General features: G+C 50.7%; 1 protein-coding gene across 1 annotated transcript; it reads left to right on the top strand.

The window, feature by feature from the left end:
• Window positions 1–2,979: 2,979 nt before the first annotated feature.
• Window positions 2,980–13,608, top strand: PTGER3 (prostaglandin E receptor 3). Its single transcript, XM_062616092.1, has 2 exons — window positions 2,980–3,880; window positions 12,952–13,608. Exons 1-2 carry the CDS (start codon window positions 3,041–3,043, stop codon window positions 13,237–13,239), a joined length of 1,128 nt encoding a protein of 375 aa, XP_062472076.1. The 5' UTR covers window positions 2,980–3,040; the 3' UTR covers window positions 13,240–13,608.
• Window positions 13,609–19,917: the final 6,309 nt, after the last annotated feature.

Genomic DNA, 19,917 nt, shown 5'->3' on the forward strand with positions numbered 1-19,917 from the left:
TTCTTTATCAATCCTGTACTTTATTCTTGGAGCATTAATCAGAATGTATTATTTTCTAGATGATACAGGTCATAGAATTTTCTGTCTAAAATTCCTTTAATATAAAGGAGGTTTTGTTCTTTAATCAGAGTAACATGAGCTAATAGGCTGCTTGGTTTGGTTTGGGTTTCTTAAGTATGAAAGCATAGGTATTTGTGCCAACCTTTCCAAAATGGACAGTGGAGCACCAGAAGGTGCTCCTGTAACCATTCAGGTATGATAACTGCTTTGAGCAAAGTTCTGCACAATTGACTCACTTTAACAATTTACTGCCATTATCAAAATAAGCGGTATTTTTATTGGAAAAAAAATAGCACTTACACATGCACCAAAAATGAAAAGGTCTGTGGAGTGCTCCAGACTCAGTCTGCAAAATGGAACTAATAAAGGGATGCTCTCTCCTGGGCTGGCAGTGGATGCCATCCATAAATAACACACAGCTTAAGCTCATGGGGAATATTCCCACTGTAAAGCTCTGGGACACAAGAACCCAGCACAAAATGGCACAAAAACATTCCACATAGCAGAGGAGGACATGGAATGGGTGTAGCTCCAAATAAGACAAATCAATGTCACAAACAGGGGAGAGGGGAGGAGCAGGGAAAAGGGTATTTTCCCCTCACACTTTCTACTTTAAGCTGTGTGCACTCGAATTTAGTGTGAACACTGTTCCCAGCACGGGACTTGCTTTGCAATTGGCATCCTGCTGTGTAAGAATCCAAAGTCTGGATTCTTCCATTTAAGGAGACATCATTGTGCATGTTCTAAAAAGTAGAGAATTAACAGGCCACAGCTCAGTAATTTATAAAGCCAGCCATAACTTCCCATGTGGCTTATTTAAAGAGAAATGTGGCTCTTCCCATTTTGTGATTTAGCCTATGCACGTTGGTCATACACAGTAAAACCTGAGCAGGACAGTATTTAAACCCATCACAGGCTGGAAGGGACCTCAGGATCATCTGGTCCAACCTTTCTAGGCACAGCATGACCTAGACTAGATGCCCCAGCACCCTGTGCAGCTGAATCCTAACAGCATCCAATGCTGGGGAATCCACCACTTCTCTGGTGAGATTGTTCCAGTGGTTGGTTGTTCTCATTGGGAAACATTTTCTGCTTGTGCCCAGTTCAGAATCTCCCCAGCAGTAACTTGTGCCCATCAACCCCCATGTTTTCCATGGGACTCCTTGTCAAAAGGTACTCTCTCCACCTTCTTTGTAGCCACCCCTTAAATACTGGCACATGATGATAAGGTCTCCCTGAGCCTTCTTTGGGCTGAACAGTCCCAGCTCCTTCAGCCTTTCCTCCCTTGCTGCCCAGCCCTTGGATCATCTTTATGGCCCTTCTCTGGACCCTCTCCAGCCCATCCATATCTTTTTCTGTAGAACGGGGACCAGAATTAGATTTCCTTGGTATCATTTTTGGCTCATAAAACACTTAAAACTTCCTAGAACTGTTAACTCTGAAAGGAGAAATTACTTAAATCCCTCGTGACAGCTGAATCAATGGATCAAGATTAGAAATTCCTGCTTGTAAGCAAACAAGTTATTGTAATGGGAAGTGAGGATTTGTAAAGGTAATTCCTGTCTGTTCTCTGGCTTGTTGGGAGCTTCAGCCAGGTCCCACCAACCCCCTGAGGGCAGGAGAATGTAGAAATGACATAACACTGGAGGTGTTTCAGTGCAGTGGGTGCTCTGCCTGGTCAGTACTCGCAATCTCATACTTAGGGGTGCTCCGTTATTTGTGGTTAATCAAGGTGGTTATGGCCTGAGAACAGAGAAATGGAAGAAGGGCTGAGAATTGGCTGCTTCGTGAATATAAAGAATCAAAAATTGGTGACTTGAGCTATGTAACTGGGCACAAAGGAAGCACCTGACAGGATGGAAAGGATGCTAGAATGTCTCACAAAGCACAGGAGACTGATAAAACAATAAAGCAATATTGTGTTTTTCAGCATGTTGTATGAAATAAAAGACCTGCATCTAACACAAGTTAAAAAATGCCTGGAAAAGGATTCCTAGAGTGGCTGATTTGAATAGTGCAGAAGGTAAAGATCACTGGGGACTGGCTGTGCTGGTGCCTCTGTGGTTACACACAGGAAGATCAGCACAGGTGTCGGAGTGTAACAACACAGAGGTCCGGTGGTTTTGCATGAGCTGCTTTAATAGTGGGTAATTCCTTATTCAGATCTCAAAACTATCGGAGCTCACAGAATCCCAGATTGGTTGGAAGGGACCTTAAAGCTCCTCCAGCTCCAACCCCTGCCAGGGGCAGGGACCCCTTCCACTAGAGCAGCTTGCTCCAAGCCCCTGTGTCCAACCTGGCCTTGAACACTGCCAGGGATGGGGCAGCCACAGCTTCTCTGGGCACCCTGTGCCAGCGCCTCAGCACCCTCACAGGGAAGAGCTTCTGCCTGTGACAGAGCTTCTGCCTCTGTCAGTTCAACCCCATCGCTCCGGGAACGACTCGGCTGAGCCTGAGCTGCGCTGGACGAGTCCTCAGCGCTCGGCAGAGCGAGAGAACAGGAGGAAAAGCGCGTTCGTGGCACACGCGGAGCGCCCGGAGCTGCGCCTCACGCTCGGCAGCGACCCAGCTTCAGCGGGACGACGGGGCCGGGGGAGGCAGGGAGGGACCCCAGGGTCGGTGCCGGTACCGCCGCGGGTGACACAGGGGCACGGCGCCGGAGCCGCCCGGGGGAAGCAGAGGCGGCAGAGCGGCTGGAGCAGCGGCCGCCGCCGCCACCGCGCTGGGACCCCTCGGGACCCCCCTTCCCGTCCGGTTCCGTTCCCGCGGCGGGGCGCGGCCGGTGCAGACCCCGCCGGGGCTCTCAGCGCTTCCCCCCCCTCCGCCTCGCTGCCTGCCCTGCGGGACGGGGCGGGACGGGACGCGCCGCCCGCCTCCCCCCCCCCCCCGCCTTATAACGCTGCCGCCGCGCCCGAGCGCCGCCCGCCGCCGCCATGGGCCGGCTGCTGCTCCGCGCCCCGCCGCCGCCGACCCCGCCGGGATGAGCGGGTGGCGGCAGTGCCAGGGCGGCCACAACGGCTCCGAGCCCGGCGCCATGCGGCAGCGCGGCAACGGCACCGGGCGGGCTGCGGCCGCGGAGGGCTGCAGCGGCGTGTCCGTGGCCTTCCCGCTCACCATGATGATCACGGGCATCGTGGGCAACGCGCTGGCCATGCTGCTGCTGTCCCGCAGCTACCGCGCCAAGGAGAGCCGGCGCAAGCGGTCCTTCCTGCTGTGCATCGGCTCCCTGGCGCTCACCGACCTGCTGGGGCAGCTGCTCACCAGCCCCATCGTCATCTCCGTGTACCTGTCCAACCGCGCCTGGCACGCCATCGACCCCTCGGGCCACCTCTGCGCCTTCTTCGGCTTCAGCATGACCGTGTTCGGCCTCTGCCCGCTCTTCATCGCCAGCGCCATGGCCGTGGAGAGGACGCTGGCCATCCGCGCGCCGCACTGGTACGCCAGCCACATGAAGACGCGGGTGACCAAGGCGGTGCTGCTCAGCATCTGGCTGGCCGTGTTCGCCTTCGCCCTCCTGCCCATCGCCGGCCTGGGCCAGTACACGCTGCAGTGGCCCGGCACGTGGTGCTTCATCAGCACCGGTGACAGCCGGCTCACCGGCAGCCTCTTCTTCGCCTCCACCTTCGCCGTGCTGGGGCTCCTGTCCCTCGTGGTGACCGTGGTCTGCAACCTGGCCACCATCGAGGCCTTGGTGTCTCGCTGTCGGACCAAAGCGACCGCGGCGCGCTCCAGCAAGCAGTGGGGACGGATCGCCATGGAGACACTGATCCAGCTCCTGGGGATCATGTGTGTCCTCTCGGCCTGCTGGTCACCGCTGCTGGTAGGTCACCGTGTCACCCGACCTGGGGTGACCACAGGACTCCTCCATCCCTTGGGGCAGGGGGGCTCCGAGAGCCAGGGCAGGGTGGGGGGCACCAGTGGTTCGTGTTCCTCACGGGCAGTATAGATGTCCTTTGAGGAAAGAAAGTGGGGACAGGACTGGGAGGATAGGGTGCCCAGAGAAGCTGTGGCTGCCCCATCCCTGGCAGTGTTCAAGGCCAGGTTGGACACAGGGGTTTGGAGCAAGCTGCTCTAGTGGAAGGGGTCCCTGCCCCTGACGGGTTGGAGCTGGAGGAGCTTTAAGCTCCCTTCCAACACAAGCCGTGATTCTGCACCCCCAGGAAACAGCTTTCCATGATTTTTTATTTACTCCCAACTTGTAACAAAACTTCAGTACTTTGTGAGCAAAGGCTTGGCTTGTGGCTTTGTGATCGCCTTCTGGCTTGCAGCACATTGCTCACTGCATCCCCTTTACAGCAGCATTCTGGGCTTCTTGCTTGTGCTGTTTTGAAGTACCCTTGCGCTGCTTTCCACCATTCTGTTACTCCTCACTTAATGACCTTTCTTTCAGAAAGAAATCACACTGTTATCAGAGAGTATGGCTTGTTGAAAGTTGTGCTTGGAATCCATGGGCAGGCAGGGGCTGAAGCAAGCTGCAGTGATTTTGAAGTTACATGTACTTTATGGCTAGAGAAGGGGTTTTCTCCTTGTGCACAAAGAAATAGAGCTCTCATAAATGTGGCTGTGAGGAGAGGGGCTGACAAAGGTGACGGCGAATGGGAAGTAAAAACAGAAAACAATGTTATCCTTGTAAATTAATTCAAATTCCATCAAATCTCCAAAGTAACACTGCCCCAAAGCAAGTCATAGGCTGAGAGTTAACTTTCTAGAGATCATTAACAGCTTGTGACGAAGGTAAAACACGAAACCACAGTGAAAATCTAGTGAGGACTTGAGAGCAAGGAGCCCAAGGAGCGTTAGGTTTGGGAAGTTAAAGCAGGAGACTGCCCTGTCACCATCCCAGCATCTCTGCGCATGGGGCAGCCGTGGTCCCAGGCACCTTGGCTCGCTGGTAACACTGCAGGGCACGTCCTGACCGCAGTCAGCTCCCAGGGGGACACCCCAGGATTTCTGTGTTTCACAGCAGTTAACTGCTGCATGCTTCCCTGTCATTACACGGATTAACAGATCGGGAGGTAATTAGTAAATGAAGGAAGGTTTGTAGTGTTTCCATCGGGATGCGTGTTCTGCCCTCCGCAGCCGGGGCAGCAGGATCCACGCTGCTCCCTGAGGTTTTAACCAGCCTTGTAGCATGGAGAGAAAATCCCTGCGGTGAGGCACACTGTTTCCCTTCCTTCAGAACCTGGGTGCTCATCAGACCCAGTGCGGATGCAGGGATCCCCCTTGGTGCTTCCCTTTCCGCGGCATTCTTGCAGGTGAAGTCAAAAGGATGGAGCTGCCCTGGCGCTGCTGAATGGATCTGGGGAGGTGTTAATGGGAGATGTTAATGGGAGATGTTAATGGGAGATGTTAACGGGAGATGTTAATGGAGCGGAGCCCAGGTCGGAGGCTGCTGTAAACAACCCTGACCCCTCGCTTCGGGAGCTGGTGAGAGGGAGCAGGGACACTTGGAGCTGTGGAAGGGAGCTGATTCCAGACTCCCGAGTCAAAGGCAGGGGCGGCAGAGGAGATAGCGGCTGTCAGCCCCTTGCAGGCACTGCTGGTGGTGGGGAGGACTTGCTGCCCCTCCGGGTGACACAGCCTAGCCCAGAGTGAGCCTGTGACCAGGTCACCTCCCCGTGCGGCTGCGGCAGCACTGGGGAGCACCCCCCTTGCCCCCTGGAGCTCTGCAGAACTCCTCTGCTCAGCGTATGCTCCGGTCTCCACGCTCCTAAACCAGGGGTCACGGCTATGGGAGCGGTTTCACACGTACTCTGGCTTCTGTGCCACTGCAAAGTACGAGTTGGGAATAAGAGGGCATGTTTGCAAGAGTGACCGTGGAGTAATGCGGGTGCGTTTTCAGGGAAAGCCAGATCCTGGAACTCATTTAACCTCTAAATAGCGGGATCCCGCAGCAGTTGTAAGAAATTTAGTTGAAACGGGAATCCAGAGATTTTCAGAGATTTTTTTTTTAAGATATCTGAGTTTTACAACCGAGAATTGGTGGATTCTGACAACTTTTACAATTAAACAATGCCCTTTTACACAGACACTGTTTTAGACCTGACTTGTTGATGCAAATGACAAAATCAAATGTGATTTAACAGAAAAGTGACACGATGACAGTGGCGGTGCTCTAAATGAAGCCTTCTGCCTTCTCTTGGTGTATACTGGGTTTGGTAGCAGACAGGGAATGCCAGCGTGATCTCCTTTTGTTGTGTGCTCGGGGTCTTACTTGAATTCTGCCTGGAGAGCTTGGGAGAACACTTAAATTTAAGATCCTGCTTTATCGTAACTGATTTGCAGTTTGTGTTAATCCTGTGTTTATTTTGATGCTCAACTGTGGAGCGTAACCACTGAACTAAACTGTCAGCAGATTGCAGTGGGTCTGAGGGAAATAGAAGAGGCTGTTTCTTGGCTGCACAGGAGCACCAGTGCAGCACAAACTCTCATAATAATTCTTTCAGAGCTACAGGCTCAAAATTACTCACTCAAAGTTGTTTCAAGGGTAGTGAAAGCCAAAATGCTCAGGTATTCTGCTGCATTTCCTATTAAATTACTTGTATTTAAAATAAATTGAATACAGGAATTAAATAACTTCTCATTTACAGGCATTTTTATTAAAAACATGTTATTTGTAGTATTTTTAGATGTGTAAAACATAGTTCTGGAAAGCACCTTTGCTTAGAACAAAAGACTGAAATCACTGAGCTGCTATTCTATGAGCAGGAGCTGTTCCTACTAATGCTCCTCTTCCCCGTTTCAAAACTGCCCCAGAGTACTGAGCCTTTCTGTTTGGCCAGAAGACTGGAGAAAAGGGAAAAGAAAAGAACCCTTGTCCATGCTGGGCAGTGGGAAGTTCTCCTGCATGCCCCCAAAGTAGGGTTTGTAACAAGCATTTGGGCTGCTCGAACTGAAATCCTCCATCCTGCCTCAGCTCCAGCACACGCAGCAGGAGTCTTAAAAATACAACATACAATTACCGCTCTGATTTTGAACCAGGCTGGTACGTGTTGTACCATGCTTGAACCAGGCTGGTACGTGTCACACCGTGTTTGAGCGAGGCTGGTATGTGTTGTACCATGTTTGAACCAGGCTGGTACGTGTTGCACCATGTTTGAACCAGGCTGGTGCGTGTTGTACCGTGTTTGAACCAGGCTGGTACGTGTTGCACCATGTTTGAACCAGGCTGGTGCGTGTTGCACCGTGTTTGAACCAGGCTGGTACGTGTCGTACCGTGTTTGAACCAGGCTGGTACGTGTCGCACCGTGTTTGAACCAGGCTGGTACGTGTTGTACCCTGTTTGAACCAGGCTGGTATGTGTTGTACCATGTTTGAACCAGGCTGGTACATGTCATACCGTGTTTGAACCAGGCTGGTACGTGTCGTACCATGCTTGAACCAGGCTGGTACGTGTCGCACCGTGTTTGAACCAGGCTGGTACGTGTCGCACCGTGTTTGAACCAGGCTGATACGTGTCGCACCGTGTTTGAACCAGGCTGGTACGTGTTGCACCGTGTTTGAACCAGGCTGGTACGTGTTGCACCGTGTTTGAACCAGGCTGGTACGTGTCGTACCATGCTTGAACCAGGCTGGTACGTGTCGCACCGTGTTTGAACCAGGCTGGTACGTGTTGCACCGTGTTTGAACCAGGCTGGTACGTGTTGCACCGTGTTTGAACCAGGCTGGTACGTGTCACACCGTGTTTGAACGAGGCTGGTACGTGTCGCACCGTGTTTGAACCAGGCTGGTACGTGTTGTGCCATGTTTGAACCAGGCTGGTACGTGTTGTACCATGTTTGAACCAGGCTGGTACGTGTTGTACCGTGTTTGAACCAGGCTGGTACGTGTCATACTGTGTTTGAACCAGGCTGGTACGTGTCGTACCCTGTTTGAACCAGGCTGGTACGTGTCGTACCGTGTTTGAACCAGGCTGGTACGTGTCACACCGTGTTTGAACCAGGCTGGTACGTGTTGTACCGTGTTTGAACCAGGCTGGTACGTGTGTCAGTACAGGGACAAATCACACCCTCCCCATGGTGCCTTTCCATGGTTCACTCTGTTTGTGTTTCATCAGGAGAATCCTCTGCTCCTACAGCTTGTTGCTTTATGTGTGAGAGAATGATTTAAGCAACAGCTTAGGGCTGATGGGAGAGGAGAAGCAGTGTAAGGGGATGAATCCTCCTTCATGATGCATAGAAAATGTTTGGGGTTTTGGAAGCTATCTCAAGAAAAGATTGTGCAGTCTGGGAGCAGGAATTTCCCATCAGGCTGCAGGTAGCAGGAGCTCCTGCTTGGCTGAAAAATAAACATCTGCAAGCACATCAGCTGCTTCATTCTCCATCCTTTACAGAAGCAGAAGCCTCCAACATAGTTTGTAAAACTACAGGAATGTGTTTGGAAAGCTTTTGTCTCCCTGTTCTAACTGCAGTGGAAATTCATTGCAGGCTCTTTGCAGTGTAATAATGACCTGCCTGGGAGCCCCTGAGGTCATGCAAGCTGCCCATGGGAAGTGGAGCTAGTGCCAATAAGGCACAGGGATGGTTCCCATCTGCGGTCTATGAAACAACCTGGAAATTCCAACTTCATTCGGAGCACTGTAAAGATGTCTCAAAGAACACATCCTGTGTTTGGTTGTAGGTTTGAAAGTCAGAGCAGTGGAGGTTTGGTGGTGGTGTAACCCTGCACGCAGTGATACAGTAAAGTTTTATCTCCTCTTAACTGAATAAATCCAATTATCAGCTTTCTTCATTTTGAGCCAGATTTTTTACTGGCATAGATTGTGTAGCTCCAGTGACTTCATTCCACCTGGTGTTGTTCCTCCACCTTTTGCAGTCATAATTCATTTAGAAGACCAGTGCAGGCCCTGATAAACAACCTCTAAGGATATCAAACAAATAGAATTTCCAGTAGAGCAATTGTTGGGCCAACTGATATTCCAGTAAAGGAATATTATGTAATAAACCCCAAAATAAGCGGCAGTTGTCTGCTTGGGAAATGTATTTTATTAGCCTGATATTTCTGTAGCTCCGTGGGTTCACTAACAAAAGGACAAGACAGCAAGGGCTGCAAAACAAGGGTCATTGCAGAGCTCCCAAAGGACAAGCTCTAAGAGCTGGGAGAAAGGGACCGGAATACTGGGAATGATGAACACGGTGTGGCTTCCCTGGCTGCAGTGTGTTCACACAATACCAGTACCCCCTCCATGGCACTGTGATGCTGCAGTCCCCACTGAGGTGCGCTGTGCTGGATGCTGGACTGGTGGCCATGGGAGGCAGATGCTGCCTGCAGTGTAGATCGAGCTGTGACAGTGACAGTGACAGCAGGGCCAGCAGCAGCACCCTGAACAGTGGCAGGGAAGTGGTAGGGTTGTGGTTGTATGGGCCCGGTGCACAAGAGGCTGTTTGGTGTGGTCTGCCCCTGTATGTTCCCATACTTTCCAAAAGCTCTACCAGTGGTTACTGGTTTTCATTTACATTTAAATTAAATGCAATCCTGAGCTGCTTCTATTTCCAGAAACACAAACAGTTCTAGCTTGCTGCCCCAGCTGCCCTGCCTTACGGACCCAGCTCAGGCTTTCCAAGGTCAACACAGGGTTATTGATCTGGTACCCAGAATATCCCTTTGAACGGAAAAACCCTCCCCCGTAGCCTCTCCTCCTGGGCTCTCTTGTGCAGGGTGTCCCAGTTCCTGGGGACAGCAGCGGTCCAGATGTGACCTTTCCGGGTGACGCTGCACTCTGAATGCAGGCTCCTGTGGGAAAGCCTTGCTGGGATCGCTCAGCCTGTGGTGCTGCTGGTGTGGGTTCTCCTGCTCCTTTCGGAAGGCTGAAGTCAAGAAGTTGACAGGACTGTGAACTATTGATCACAAGTCTCATCCCACAGGCTCTTCCCTGCTTGTTCAGGACTGCCGGCAGTTCACTGAGTGTATGGTACCGCTGACCTTGGCGAAGGCAGCGAGTTAGATGTGCATCAGCGCCACTGAGCAGGGTTATCCATCTCCATGAGGATTTCCAGGCTGTACAATCAGGAGAGGTCTTCAAGTCATGGCTGCCCCATCCCTGGCAGTGCTCAAGGCCAGGCTGGACACAGGGGCTTGGAGCAAGCTGCTCTAGTGGAAGGGGTCCCTGCCCGTGGCAGGGGTTGGAGCTGGATGGGCTTTAAGGTCCCTTCCAACCCAAACCAGGCTGGGGTTCTGTGGTTCTATGCCCAGAAGAGATTTGCAAGCAAGAAAAGGACCTGTCCAGGAGAAGTCAGGTGTTCAGCAGCCAACCTTGGAGCACAGAGTGCAGCACAGTTCCTATCCCAACTTCCCAAGTTCCGGGTCACTCCACACTTAGGACCTGGTACCCAGCAAGAAGCCCCACTCGCTGTTACCTGCTGTACATCATGAAGCAGGCTCCGTCCCGGCATCAGCTCTGCCTTTTGCCTTCCTCTAAAGCACCCCAGAGCTTCCTTCTGCATCACGGCACAGGAATTTCCCGTTGTACAGCCGATAACCGTGTTGTTTTGGCAGCAGGTTGCATGCTCAGAAGATATTCCCGTGTTTATGGGCTCCTGGGAAAAACATTGCAATACAAAATCTAATGTAGCTTATCTTAGAGAAGCGAGTAAAAGCCTCTAAAGTGATATATTTTGAAGCAGCTGGAGTTGGTACAGAAAGCTCAGGAGAAAACTCCAGACAAGGGATACCAATGATTACATTTATCTGACATGTATCAGAATGTGATTCCTATTTCCCATGTTGTGTATTAGTACGAGAGCATCACACCACCAATCTGGTGAGCTCTAGCACCAGCTTTAAGAAACAACCAAGCGAAAAAGCTTCTGTTTTCACATGAATAAGCAGGAGCCCAATATCAAAGCCAGTGCTCCCATGGCTGGAGCCGTGCCCTGGAGATCCCAGGCTGGTCTGCTGTGGTTCAGGTTGGAAGGGACCTTAAAGCTCCTCCAGCTCCAACCCCTGCCACGGGCAGGGACCCCTTCCCCTAGAGCAGCTTGCTCCAAGCCCCTGTGTCCAACCTGGCCTTGAACACTGCCAGGGATGGGGCAGCCACAGCTTCCCTGGGCACCCTGTGCCAGCGCCTCAGCACCCTCACAGGGAAGAGCTTCTGCCTAAGAGCTCAGCTCAGTCTCCCCTCTGGCAGGTTAAAGCCATTCCCCTTGGCATGGCCCTGCAAGCCCTTGCCCAAAGCCCCTCTCCAGCTTTCCTGCAGCCCCTTTGGTGACGCTTTGAAATATGAGTGATAAAATTACCTTAAAGTGTAGGTTGTGGGATAAAAGCACGAGTCGAAGCTGCCTCCTCTTTGTTTTTCCTGAATAAATGAATGACATTTGCTGACCTGTGCTTACATTCTGACATGTGCCATCCACATAACGCCCATGGCAGGACCCACAGCCCTGCGCTGCCTAACTGGGATGGTAAATGAAGATGCTGCCGTGCCCAATGGAGTTTCATCCCCCAAAAATCAACCTGTGTGTGGCTTTTGGCTGCCAGGCCAGAGCTGGATCATGCTGTGAGCTGTGGGAGCCCTCAGCTGTGGAAACTTCTTCTTGTGTGAAGCATCTTACAGTGTAAATAGTGTCTCTCAGCCATGCCACTGCGGATGCTGTGGGAAACATTCCTAAATATATCCTTCTGTCCACTGGGGTAGCTGAATGGAGGGAGGAAGGAGGAAATAGATACAGGTCAGGTTGACACAAAGCACAGTCCGTGGCTTTCAACAGAAGGAAAAGGTTTTTGCTGTTGACTTAAAACACTTTCTTGATTCCTACCCCCAAACACCCTCAGTAACCCTTTCCTTCTAGTTTGGCTGAGCTTATATGCAGAATAAGTTATCTTAAAATCAAATGGTGAAATTTAGAAGTCATAGAATCAAACAGCTTCAAAATAAATGAAGACATTTTAGTATTTTAAATTCTTTTTCCTTACTGTTAATGCCATCATTTTGAAGAGCTCGACATATCGTGACTATTCAGCTGTTCCGTGTAGTTGTAATATCTGATCATGATAACATCATGGAATCATGGAATAGTTAGGGTTGGAAAATGAGGACCTTTAAGTCAATCTGCAAGGTCAGTAGTTTCCCTCTGTAGCCAAGGCCATCTCGAACCTCTTGGACACACAGGCTGTGTCTCAAGCAGGGAGCAGCATGTGCTGCCTGTGGTTAGCATGAGGTCAGTAAATAAAGCTGAGTGATGCTGAAAGGTTCCATGCTTATCACTCATTTTACACACACAAACTCAGTGCTCTCTCCATGCTTACGTGCTCTGATAAGGGAGGAAAAACGTTTATTGACAGGGTTCTGCCTGCAGCCCTGATCCAGCTCTGGGGCAGCAGCACAAGAGGGATGTGGAGCTGTTGGAGCGAGGCCAGAGGAGGCCATGGAGATGCTGCGAGGGCTGGAGCAGCTCTGCTCTGGAGCCAGGCTGAGAGAGCTGGGCTGGGGCAGCCTGGAGAAGAGAAGGCTCCTGAAGGGGAGACCTGAGAGCAGCTCCAGTGCCTGAAGGGGCTGCAGGAAAGCTGGAGAGGGGCTTGGGACATGGAATGAAGGGATGAGATGAGGAGCAACGGCTCCAACTGCAAGAGGGAAGAGTTAGATGGGATCTTGGGATGAAGTTCTTCCCCATGAGGTTGATGGGACACTGGATGGGGTTGAATGGAGAAGCTGTGGCTGCCCCATCCCTGGCATTGTTCAAAGCCAGGTTGGACACAGGGGCTTGGAGCAAGCTGCTCTAGTGGAAGGAGTCCCTGCCCGTGGCAGGGGTTGGAGCTGGAGGAGCTTTAAGCTCCCTTCCAACACAAACCAGGCTGGGATTCTATTGATTCTGTGATTTTATCTTTCTGGATATCTGCATGTGGTGATACGCAGACTCTTAACAGATACCTCTTTTCCCCCCTGGATTTCCTCAGATAACGATGCTGAAGATGATCTTCAGCCACACATCGTTTGAGCACTGCAAGGGATTCTCCAGTGAAGGCCAAAGCTCAGAACTGCACAAGGAATGCAATTTCTTCCTGACCGCCGTGCGTTTGGCTTCCCTCAACCAGATACTGGATCCGTGGGTTTACCTGCTGCTCCGAAAGATCCTGCTCCAGAAGTTCTGCCAAGCAGCCAACGCTGTCTCCAAGTGCTCCAACAACGAGTTCAAGGAGAGGTCCATCACCTTGACAGAGGAATTCCGACGGACAGCGGCCTGAAGGCACAGCCCATTTGCGTGGAAGCTGCTTTTGCCAACGAGTCGTTTTAAATCTTACTGTGAATTGGGGTGTCTGTAACTCGTCAGCATCGTGTAAATAGCTCAAAGTGCAATTGCGGAGTGGACCTCCGGTGCCAAGCAGTTATTTACCCAACGTGCCAGGAATTCACAAATGCAGGAAGGAATTGGGTTGGTTTCTGCATTCTCTTGTTATTGTTGTTCAGAACTGAGCTGCAGAACATGGCATTTTGTCTGCCTAAAAGAGAGTTTGGAGGGAATTCTATTGCGTTAAGGTAGAAAAAAAGGGTTTTCTATCGGTGACACTTGGAACAGATTCAACAGATAAAATTACTAACGGGACCCACTCCTATATATAGATTTTAATGCTAAGATAATCTACTTCAGAGAGTCCCTTTTTCCTCCTTTTTTTCTGGAGGGTCAAGGGGAGAAAGAGGCAAAATAGAGAGGAATTGAAGGAAAACAAAATAAGGAGGCTTTATGGGGTTTCAGTGAAAAGGCTGTGCCGTACCAGTGATGGTGCATCATTTCCCGTCAAGAGCTAAGGTAGCATGGATTTGTCCTGATAAAAACTCATTCTGCGTGGATGCCGAAGTGAGCTCATTTGCTGAGGAGGGTGAAGCACTGGGATGAACAGCCCGAGTGGGAATCTGTGATTGTTTTATTCTAATAGGAGCCTGGGAACTGCCCAGGCTTAGCCAGAATTGCTGTTTGCAAAGCACGCTATAAACCCACTCTGAGCAGATGGAGAGAGCGATAAACAGGTTGTAGGAGACAGTAAATGTTCTTCTGCCTGTAGATTAATGGTGAAGGTTTACAAAGCCAAAAGTGCTGCTTTCAGATGAGTTGTTTTATTTGAAAGTCACACGCCCAGGGATAAAATGAAGATCTCATGAATTTTAAGGATTGGGGGTGCCACTAAAAACATCCTCATAACTAATATGACCTGCAAAGTGGCCAAAATAGTACCCCAAATAGTACCCAAATAGTTTATTTCTTCTTTCTTACAAAAAACCTAAATCTGAAAGCTATGGCAGCTTGGAAATTGTTAAATGAAGCAGACTGGAAGAGGTGGGTTGGAGTGGGTGCATTAATCACATCTTTCGCCAAGTCACTTTTGGTCTTTGTTAGAAAACTGAGTTCCAATCCATTTGTCACATCTGAAGTTCGTATTTTAAAAAGCACCGTTTTTATCTCGTTTTCCTCACCCTTTTGTAGATGACAGCCTCTAATGTCTCTTCTTTCATGGCCTCTTGGGTGAAATTAGATGCCAATAGCATAAAATATATCGTATTATTTTACACCGTATACTATGTGCCATATAGTGTCAAATTCAGGGGCCTTACAGGCAAATGTAATCCTGCATCTGGTGGGAATTTCTTGCCCAGAACCTTTGTATTTACTTCTCTTCCATTGTTTATAAAGTGACTCCTCAGCAGAGAAACTGGCTCTCACTGTTCTCGTTCTGCTGCCGCCTTGTCTAATCCCTCACCTACGGAAGTCTGATTTTCTCTGGGTGGCATTTGAGTGCGCCCTACAAGCTAATAACATCTTACTTTAATCCAAGAGCCAGCCTAAACCCACAGAGGCACTTGGCAGTGCTGGGGAACGGGTGGACTTGATGATCTTAAAGGTCTTTTCCAACCTGGTTGATTCCACGATTCTTTGTCAAGGCATTTCCAAGCAACAGCAGCACTTGCAGAGCATATCTGGGATCCTGAGAGGGAGAAGGCCAGTGAGGAAGAGTGGATCGACCCCTTCTACAGCTCTTGAGAGCAGCAAGAGGAGAGCTCTGGGTTTCCTGCCCGTGGTCAATCACGCACATGGCACTGAGAGAGCAGCTCAGCCATGGCATCGCCTGAAGTTGTCAGAGAGAAGGCACCCTCCAGAGCAACAGCACATGGGGTCCTCTCTCCAGCATCGGGGGGGTCTCACTTCGGTTCACTTCATGCTTTTTTTAGCGAAAAAGGACACTTACATGGCAAAAAGTCAGGTCTGGCCTCGTGGGGGTGGTATAATGAAAAAGCTACTTTTAACTACCAGAAATTGAGAGAGAATGCCTGGTTTTGATTTGTTTACAGAGGAGTTTGAGCACTATTTGCCAGCCATGGGATGTGGCTGGAGAAAGCACTTTCAAAACTGACTTCAGAGAGCTCCAGTGTCAACGAAAGCTGTTGTTTCCATTTCCTGTCTGGGTGGGAAGGTGTATTTTTGTTGCACTTCTCTAAAGATGCCCTTCTAAAACTGGTTGTGATGTGTTGTCCTTCCGTCAAAGGTCTTATGGGAGCTGTGGTGTAGAGAAACACGATTTTGAGATCATTGTTTGCCTTAAAAACAAGCCTGTCTGTGTACCAAATCCGTGTGTGTTGTATCCGTCAGAATAAAAGTTCAGTGGAGTAACCAGTCCATTTCCTTGATGGCTCTTGCAGGGACATGGGGGCACGACAGTGTTGAAGAGCTTGTGCTCTGCAGGAGCTGCAGGTGGGGGGCACATCAAGCTCCTGTAGTTGCATCCCCCTGCCTTTAGGCACTGGAGTTTCACGCAGCAGAGGGGCAGGATCCCCTCCCTGAGCTGCTGCTCACGCTCTGGGGGTGCAGCCCAGCACACAGCGTCATGGGGGGCTTCTCCTCACCCAGCACCCCAAGTCCTTGTCCTCAGGGCTGCTCCATCCAGTCTCCCCCAGCCTGGGGATTGCCCTGACCCAGGGACACGACCTTGCACTTGGCCTGGTTGTGCTCCATCAGGTTCACAAGGTCCCACCTCTGCAGTCTGTGCAGGTCCCTCAGGATCCCATCCCTTCCCTCCTGCCTGCTGGTCCCATCACACAGCTCGGTGTGGTCATGTAAAGCATTATTTAGTAACAGGCCTTTCCAGTAGCCAGTGTTTCACAAAGCACTGCTGCTGGTAGAATCCAGTAGGATCTGACAGCCTAGCACAGGTCAGCTCTTATCTGCAGCATCTCCACTAACATCCGTCATTAGGATGATGGGCAAATCCAACCCACCACAACAGGATTCAACGTGCCGCTCCAGTGAGCTGGTAAAACACCACCATGTGTTTCTGCCAAGTTAAATGACCTCCAGAGGAGAAACAGCATACACAGTTTAGCCTGATTCCGAATGTCCTGCTTGTTTCCTTACTGCTCAACGGATTCAGAGTCCATTTAGAGTCTCACCCCAGAGAAACAGCCACTGGCTAATACAGAGGGAAGATACCCAGTGAAGCTCATCTTCCCAATTACAACGTTTCATGGCTGTTTTCCTGCAGGGATATCCTCCTGGAAGAAGGGGAATAAAGGAAGTGTCCCATGGGCAGGTGCTCCATGGCAGAAACCTGTTTTTGGTATAAACTTCTCCTGCAGCTGGGGCAGAGCCTGAGCCGCTGGGTACAGGAGTTGATGTCAACAGTGCCCAGCTGATGGAAACCTTGAAACGGGTGCTCTGCAGCTGATAACATCAAAAGCAGCTTCATTTACAGTTTCTCAGCCCGCATGATGCTGCAGAACTGGAAACCCCATCACTTCATTGTTACCTGATAGTGAGCACATGTGAGCAGCTGGACATCAGCAGTGGCTGCTGCACTGAGGTCTTTCACTTGTGGGGACCAGAAGGGAGCATGAATAACTCCATCTGTGGGTGCTTTGACATGAAAAGGGACCCTCTTGGTACCAAACAGACGAAGTCCAAATTAGGGATGGAGCATCCCAAAGAGCTGTGCAGGGCCACAGAGTGGCACCGAGCACGGTGGTTGGGCTGTGGTCACTTTGCAGAGCCACACATCGCATGCTCCATCTGTGCTCAGTGCTCAAGGCCACGTTGGACACAGGGGCTTGGAGCAAGCTGCTCCAGTGGAAGGTGTCCCTGCCCATGGCAGGGGTTGGAGCTGGAGGAGCTTTAAGGTCCCATCCAGCCCAAACCATTCCATGATGCTGTGAAACCCAGGCTCACCCTTGCCGCAGCTCTGCTCCCAGTGGCAGGAACACCTCTCATCCTGGGCTCCACAGAACACCTAATTTTAGGTTTCTCTTTCATCAGTTAATCTGATCTGAGTTAAACAAAACCCAAATCACAACAAAGAAACTGTGCTAAAGGGAAAACGCAGGGTCAAGAGAGCACTGAAGGCTGTGACATGAGCGAGGTGGAATCACAAAAAGCAAATCTATTTTATCATGAACAACAGGAAGAGCAGCAGCCAACAGGTCTGGCTACCCAGAGACAGCAGAAAGCTCCCGCTCTGAGGGTAAGCGCTTGTTTCAGCTGCACCAGAGCCACAGGAGCTCTGGTGGGATGTGAGCAGCGTTTCACAGGCTCAGGTTCCCTTGATGAAGCTTAACCTGAGGAAGAGCTGACCCGGAGCGCAGCCCCACCGCCACTGGTACCCTGTGAGCCCTGGGGAAGCTGCTGGTGGTTTCCCATGTGCTTCCTCCACTCACAGCTCATCCTGGGTCTCTGCAGAGCCAGAGCTGGTGCTCGGGCTCATGGAGGGCACATCCCAGCTTGTTTAACAGATCATAGAAGTATGGAATCATTGAATCACGAAGTGGTTTGGGTTGGAAAGGACCTTAATATAATTCAGTTTCCACAGGCAGGGGCCCCTTCCACTGGATCCCCCAATACACTTAAGGAAACCAAATGCAATGGCTACAGATGAGTATTCTCAGCACACAGTTGTGGCAAGTTACCAACACCGTGACAAAGGCCAGGGAAAACAGTGTTCAAATGAGTGGGGCTGCTGGGTCACCAGAGGCACCCAGAAAGCGGCCGTAGGGCTGAGCTGGTCCCTGTTGGAGGTGGGAACATCTGCCTGCCCGCAGCTCAGGTGCTGTATGTTTGATGGAGTGGTTTAGATCACACCAAAGCAGGAAGAGGTTGGGATCAGGGACGTTACCCACAGGAGCTGCACACCCAGGGCCACTTCCCATGAAGGACTGAGGTGTTCTTCCATCTCGCAGTGATCCCTCAATCCCCCAAGTCCCCAGTGTCCAGGACGTTCCCCAGCTCCCTCCAGCAATGCCAGGCTTCAGCAGACCCTGGATCTGGCCTTGGCTGGTGGTGAATACATCAAATTCCCCTTTGTTTCATGCATCTGTGCATTACTATCTGCACTGTACGGACACATTAATGTGTTCCCACACACTTGTTCCCATCTAATCCCAATGGCAAACCTAGCCAGCTTTCATGGAGCAGCTTCTTCCATGCTCAGGTGCTTGGTGAAGCTCCCTGGACCCAGCAGGAGCTTCTTGGGATGGCCAAGGGGATTCCCACCACAGCAAGAGCTGGTGCGACTGCGTTATATGGGCATGAGTTCAGACCTCCCAGCTCCCACAAGGAGGGAGGAAGGGACATCTGCAGCCAAAGGGAGAAAGAGCCATCTCTCAGCTGCCTGCGAGCACCCAGGAGTCCTCAAGGGCTTTCAAGTGAGCAATAACCCAGACTTGGCTCATGAAACAGAAGCTTGCAATCCACAAGCTATTTGGGCCCAGCAAGTTGGGTCTGGTGGATCTTTTCCAGGGGTGATGGGACCGGAGAGGTATTTACAGGCTGAGTCCTGCAGATCACCACTATTTATGGGACACGAGTCTCCGTGTAGCTCACTGGCATTAATGTTCCTGACATTCCTACTCTGAGATGCCCGGCTGAGCCCCGGCTCCTTTCCGTGCATTATGAATCTGCACCATTTCACTTGGGAACAACAGGTTATAAATTAACTGGCTCCTACTTTTATGGTTTCCCAGGGTTTTCTCATCAGAAGCCCTGGCACTGCAGTGAGCTCCTATGGGGGTTGTGCTGGAAAGGGACACGGCTTGTCCTGGCCGCCTCCATTGAGCTCTGGTTTCTCTCTGAGCATTTCAGATGTTTCAAGGATGAGGTCAAAGGAGAATCAATTCCGAGTTCCCCCAGCCTTGTCCTTGCTGGCGTCGCCGTCAAGCATGGAGCAGCCTCAGCGGCCCCAACACTGATGAAGGATGCGCAGAGATTCAGCCCTCACATCAACCCACTGCGGAGCATAAAGAGCCACTTTGAACACACACCGAGTGAAATATGCTGAAATGCGTTTTGTTACAGACAATGTATTTATATTTTGGGCCGCTTTGTTTTGATAATAAATTGTGGCAAAGGAAAGAAGCCCAGTTATTATGACTTGCTGTAAACACACTGATTTAACAAACCCTGTCCACCCTTCAGCGCGCAGGCTGTTTGCACTGAGGGGAGCCACAGTTATTACACCATCCATTAGGAGAAATAAATGGGGCATTTACAAAAGCTCTTGGGCTGGCAGATGGAAAGAAGCATCCGCCCTGCTTTGGAGTGACTTTATAGTGTGAAGACATAATCCCCAACAACTTGTGGTTTATGGGACAGGTTGGAGTCAGTTGGATTTCGCCTGATGTATTTGCCAATCACTGGCTCTTGATTTAAAGAACAAATACAAAGACATGCCTAGGAACCCTTTGCCCACATTTGGGCAAGGTTTTGTCCCATCCTGGGACAAAGCTAGGGGGAGGTTGTAACCTGTCTCATGCAACATGCAAACACCACAAGGGAGAGCTGGTTCCTGTACCTCAGGTGTAAGAGATCTTGAACCTTTAAATGCTGCAACATAAAGTACTTAGAACTAAAGGAGCATTTGCAATATTAACAACTTTTATGGTACATAAAT

This window comes from Pezoporus occidentalis, unplaced genomic scaffold, assembly GCF_034315485.1.
Source record: "Pezoporus occidentalis ecotype Australia unplaced genomic scaffold, CSIRO_AGI_Poc_V1 ctg188, whole genome shotgun sequence".
In the NCBI taxonomy this organism is placed as follows: Eukaryota; Metazoa; Chordata; class Aves; order Psittaciformes; family Psittacidae; genus Pezoporus; species Pezoporus occidentalis.

What these genes read in the sequence shown, in the direction of transcription:
- PTGER3 (XM_062616092.1), top strand. Translation starts at nt 3,041, where the DNA reads ATGAGCGGGTGGCGGCAGTGCCAGGGCGGCCACAACGGCTCCGAGCCC. An exon ending in CCTGCTGGTCACCGCTGCTG is followed by an intron (nt 3,881 to 12,951) that starts GTAGGTCACCGT and finishes GGATTTCCTCAG; the next exon opens with ATAACGATGCTGAAGATGAT.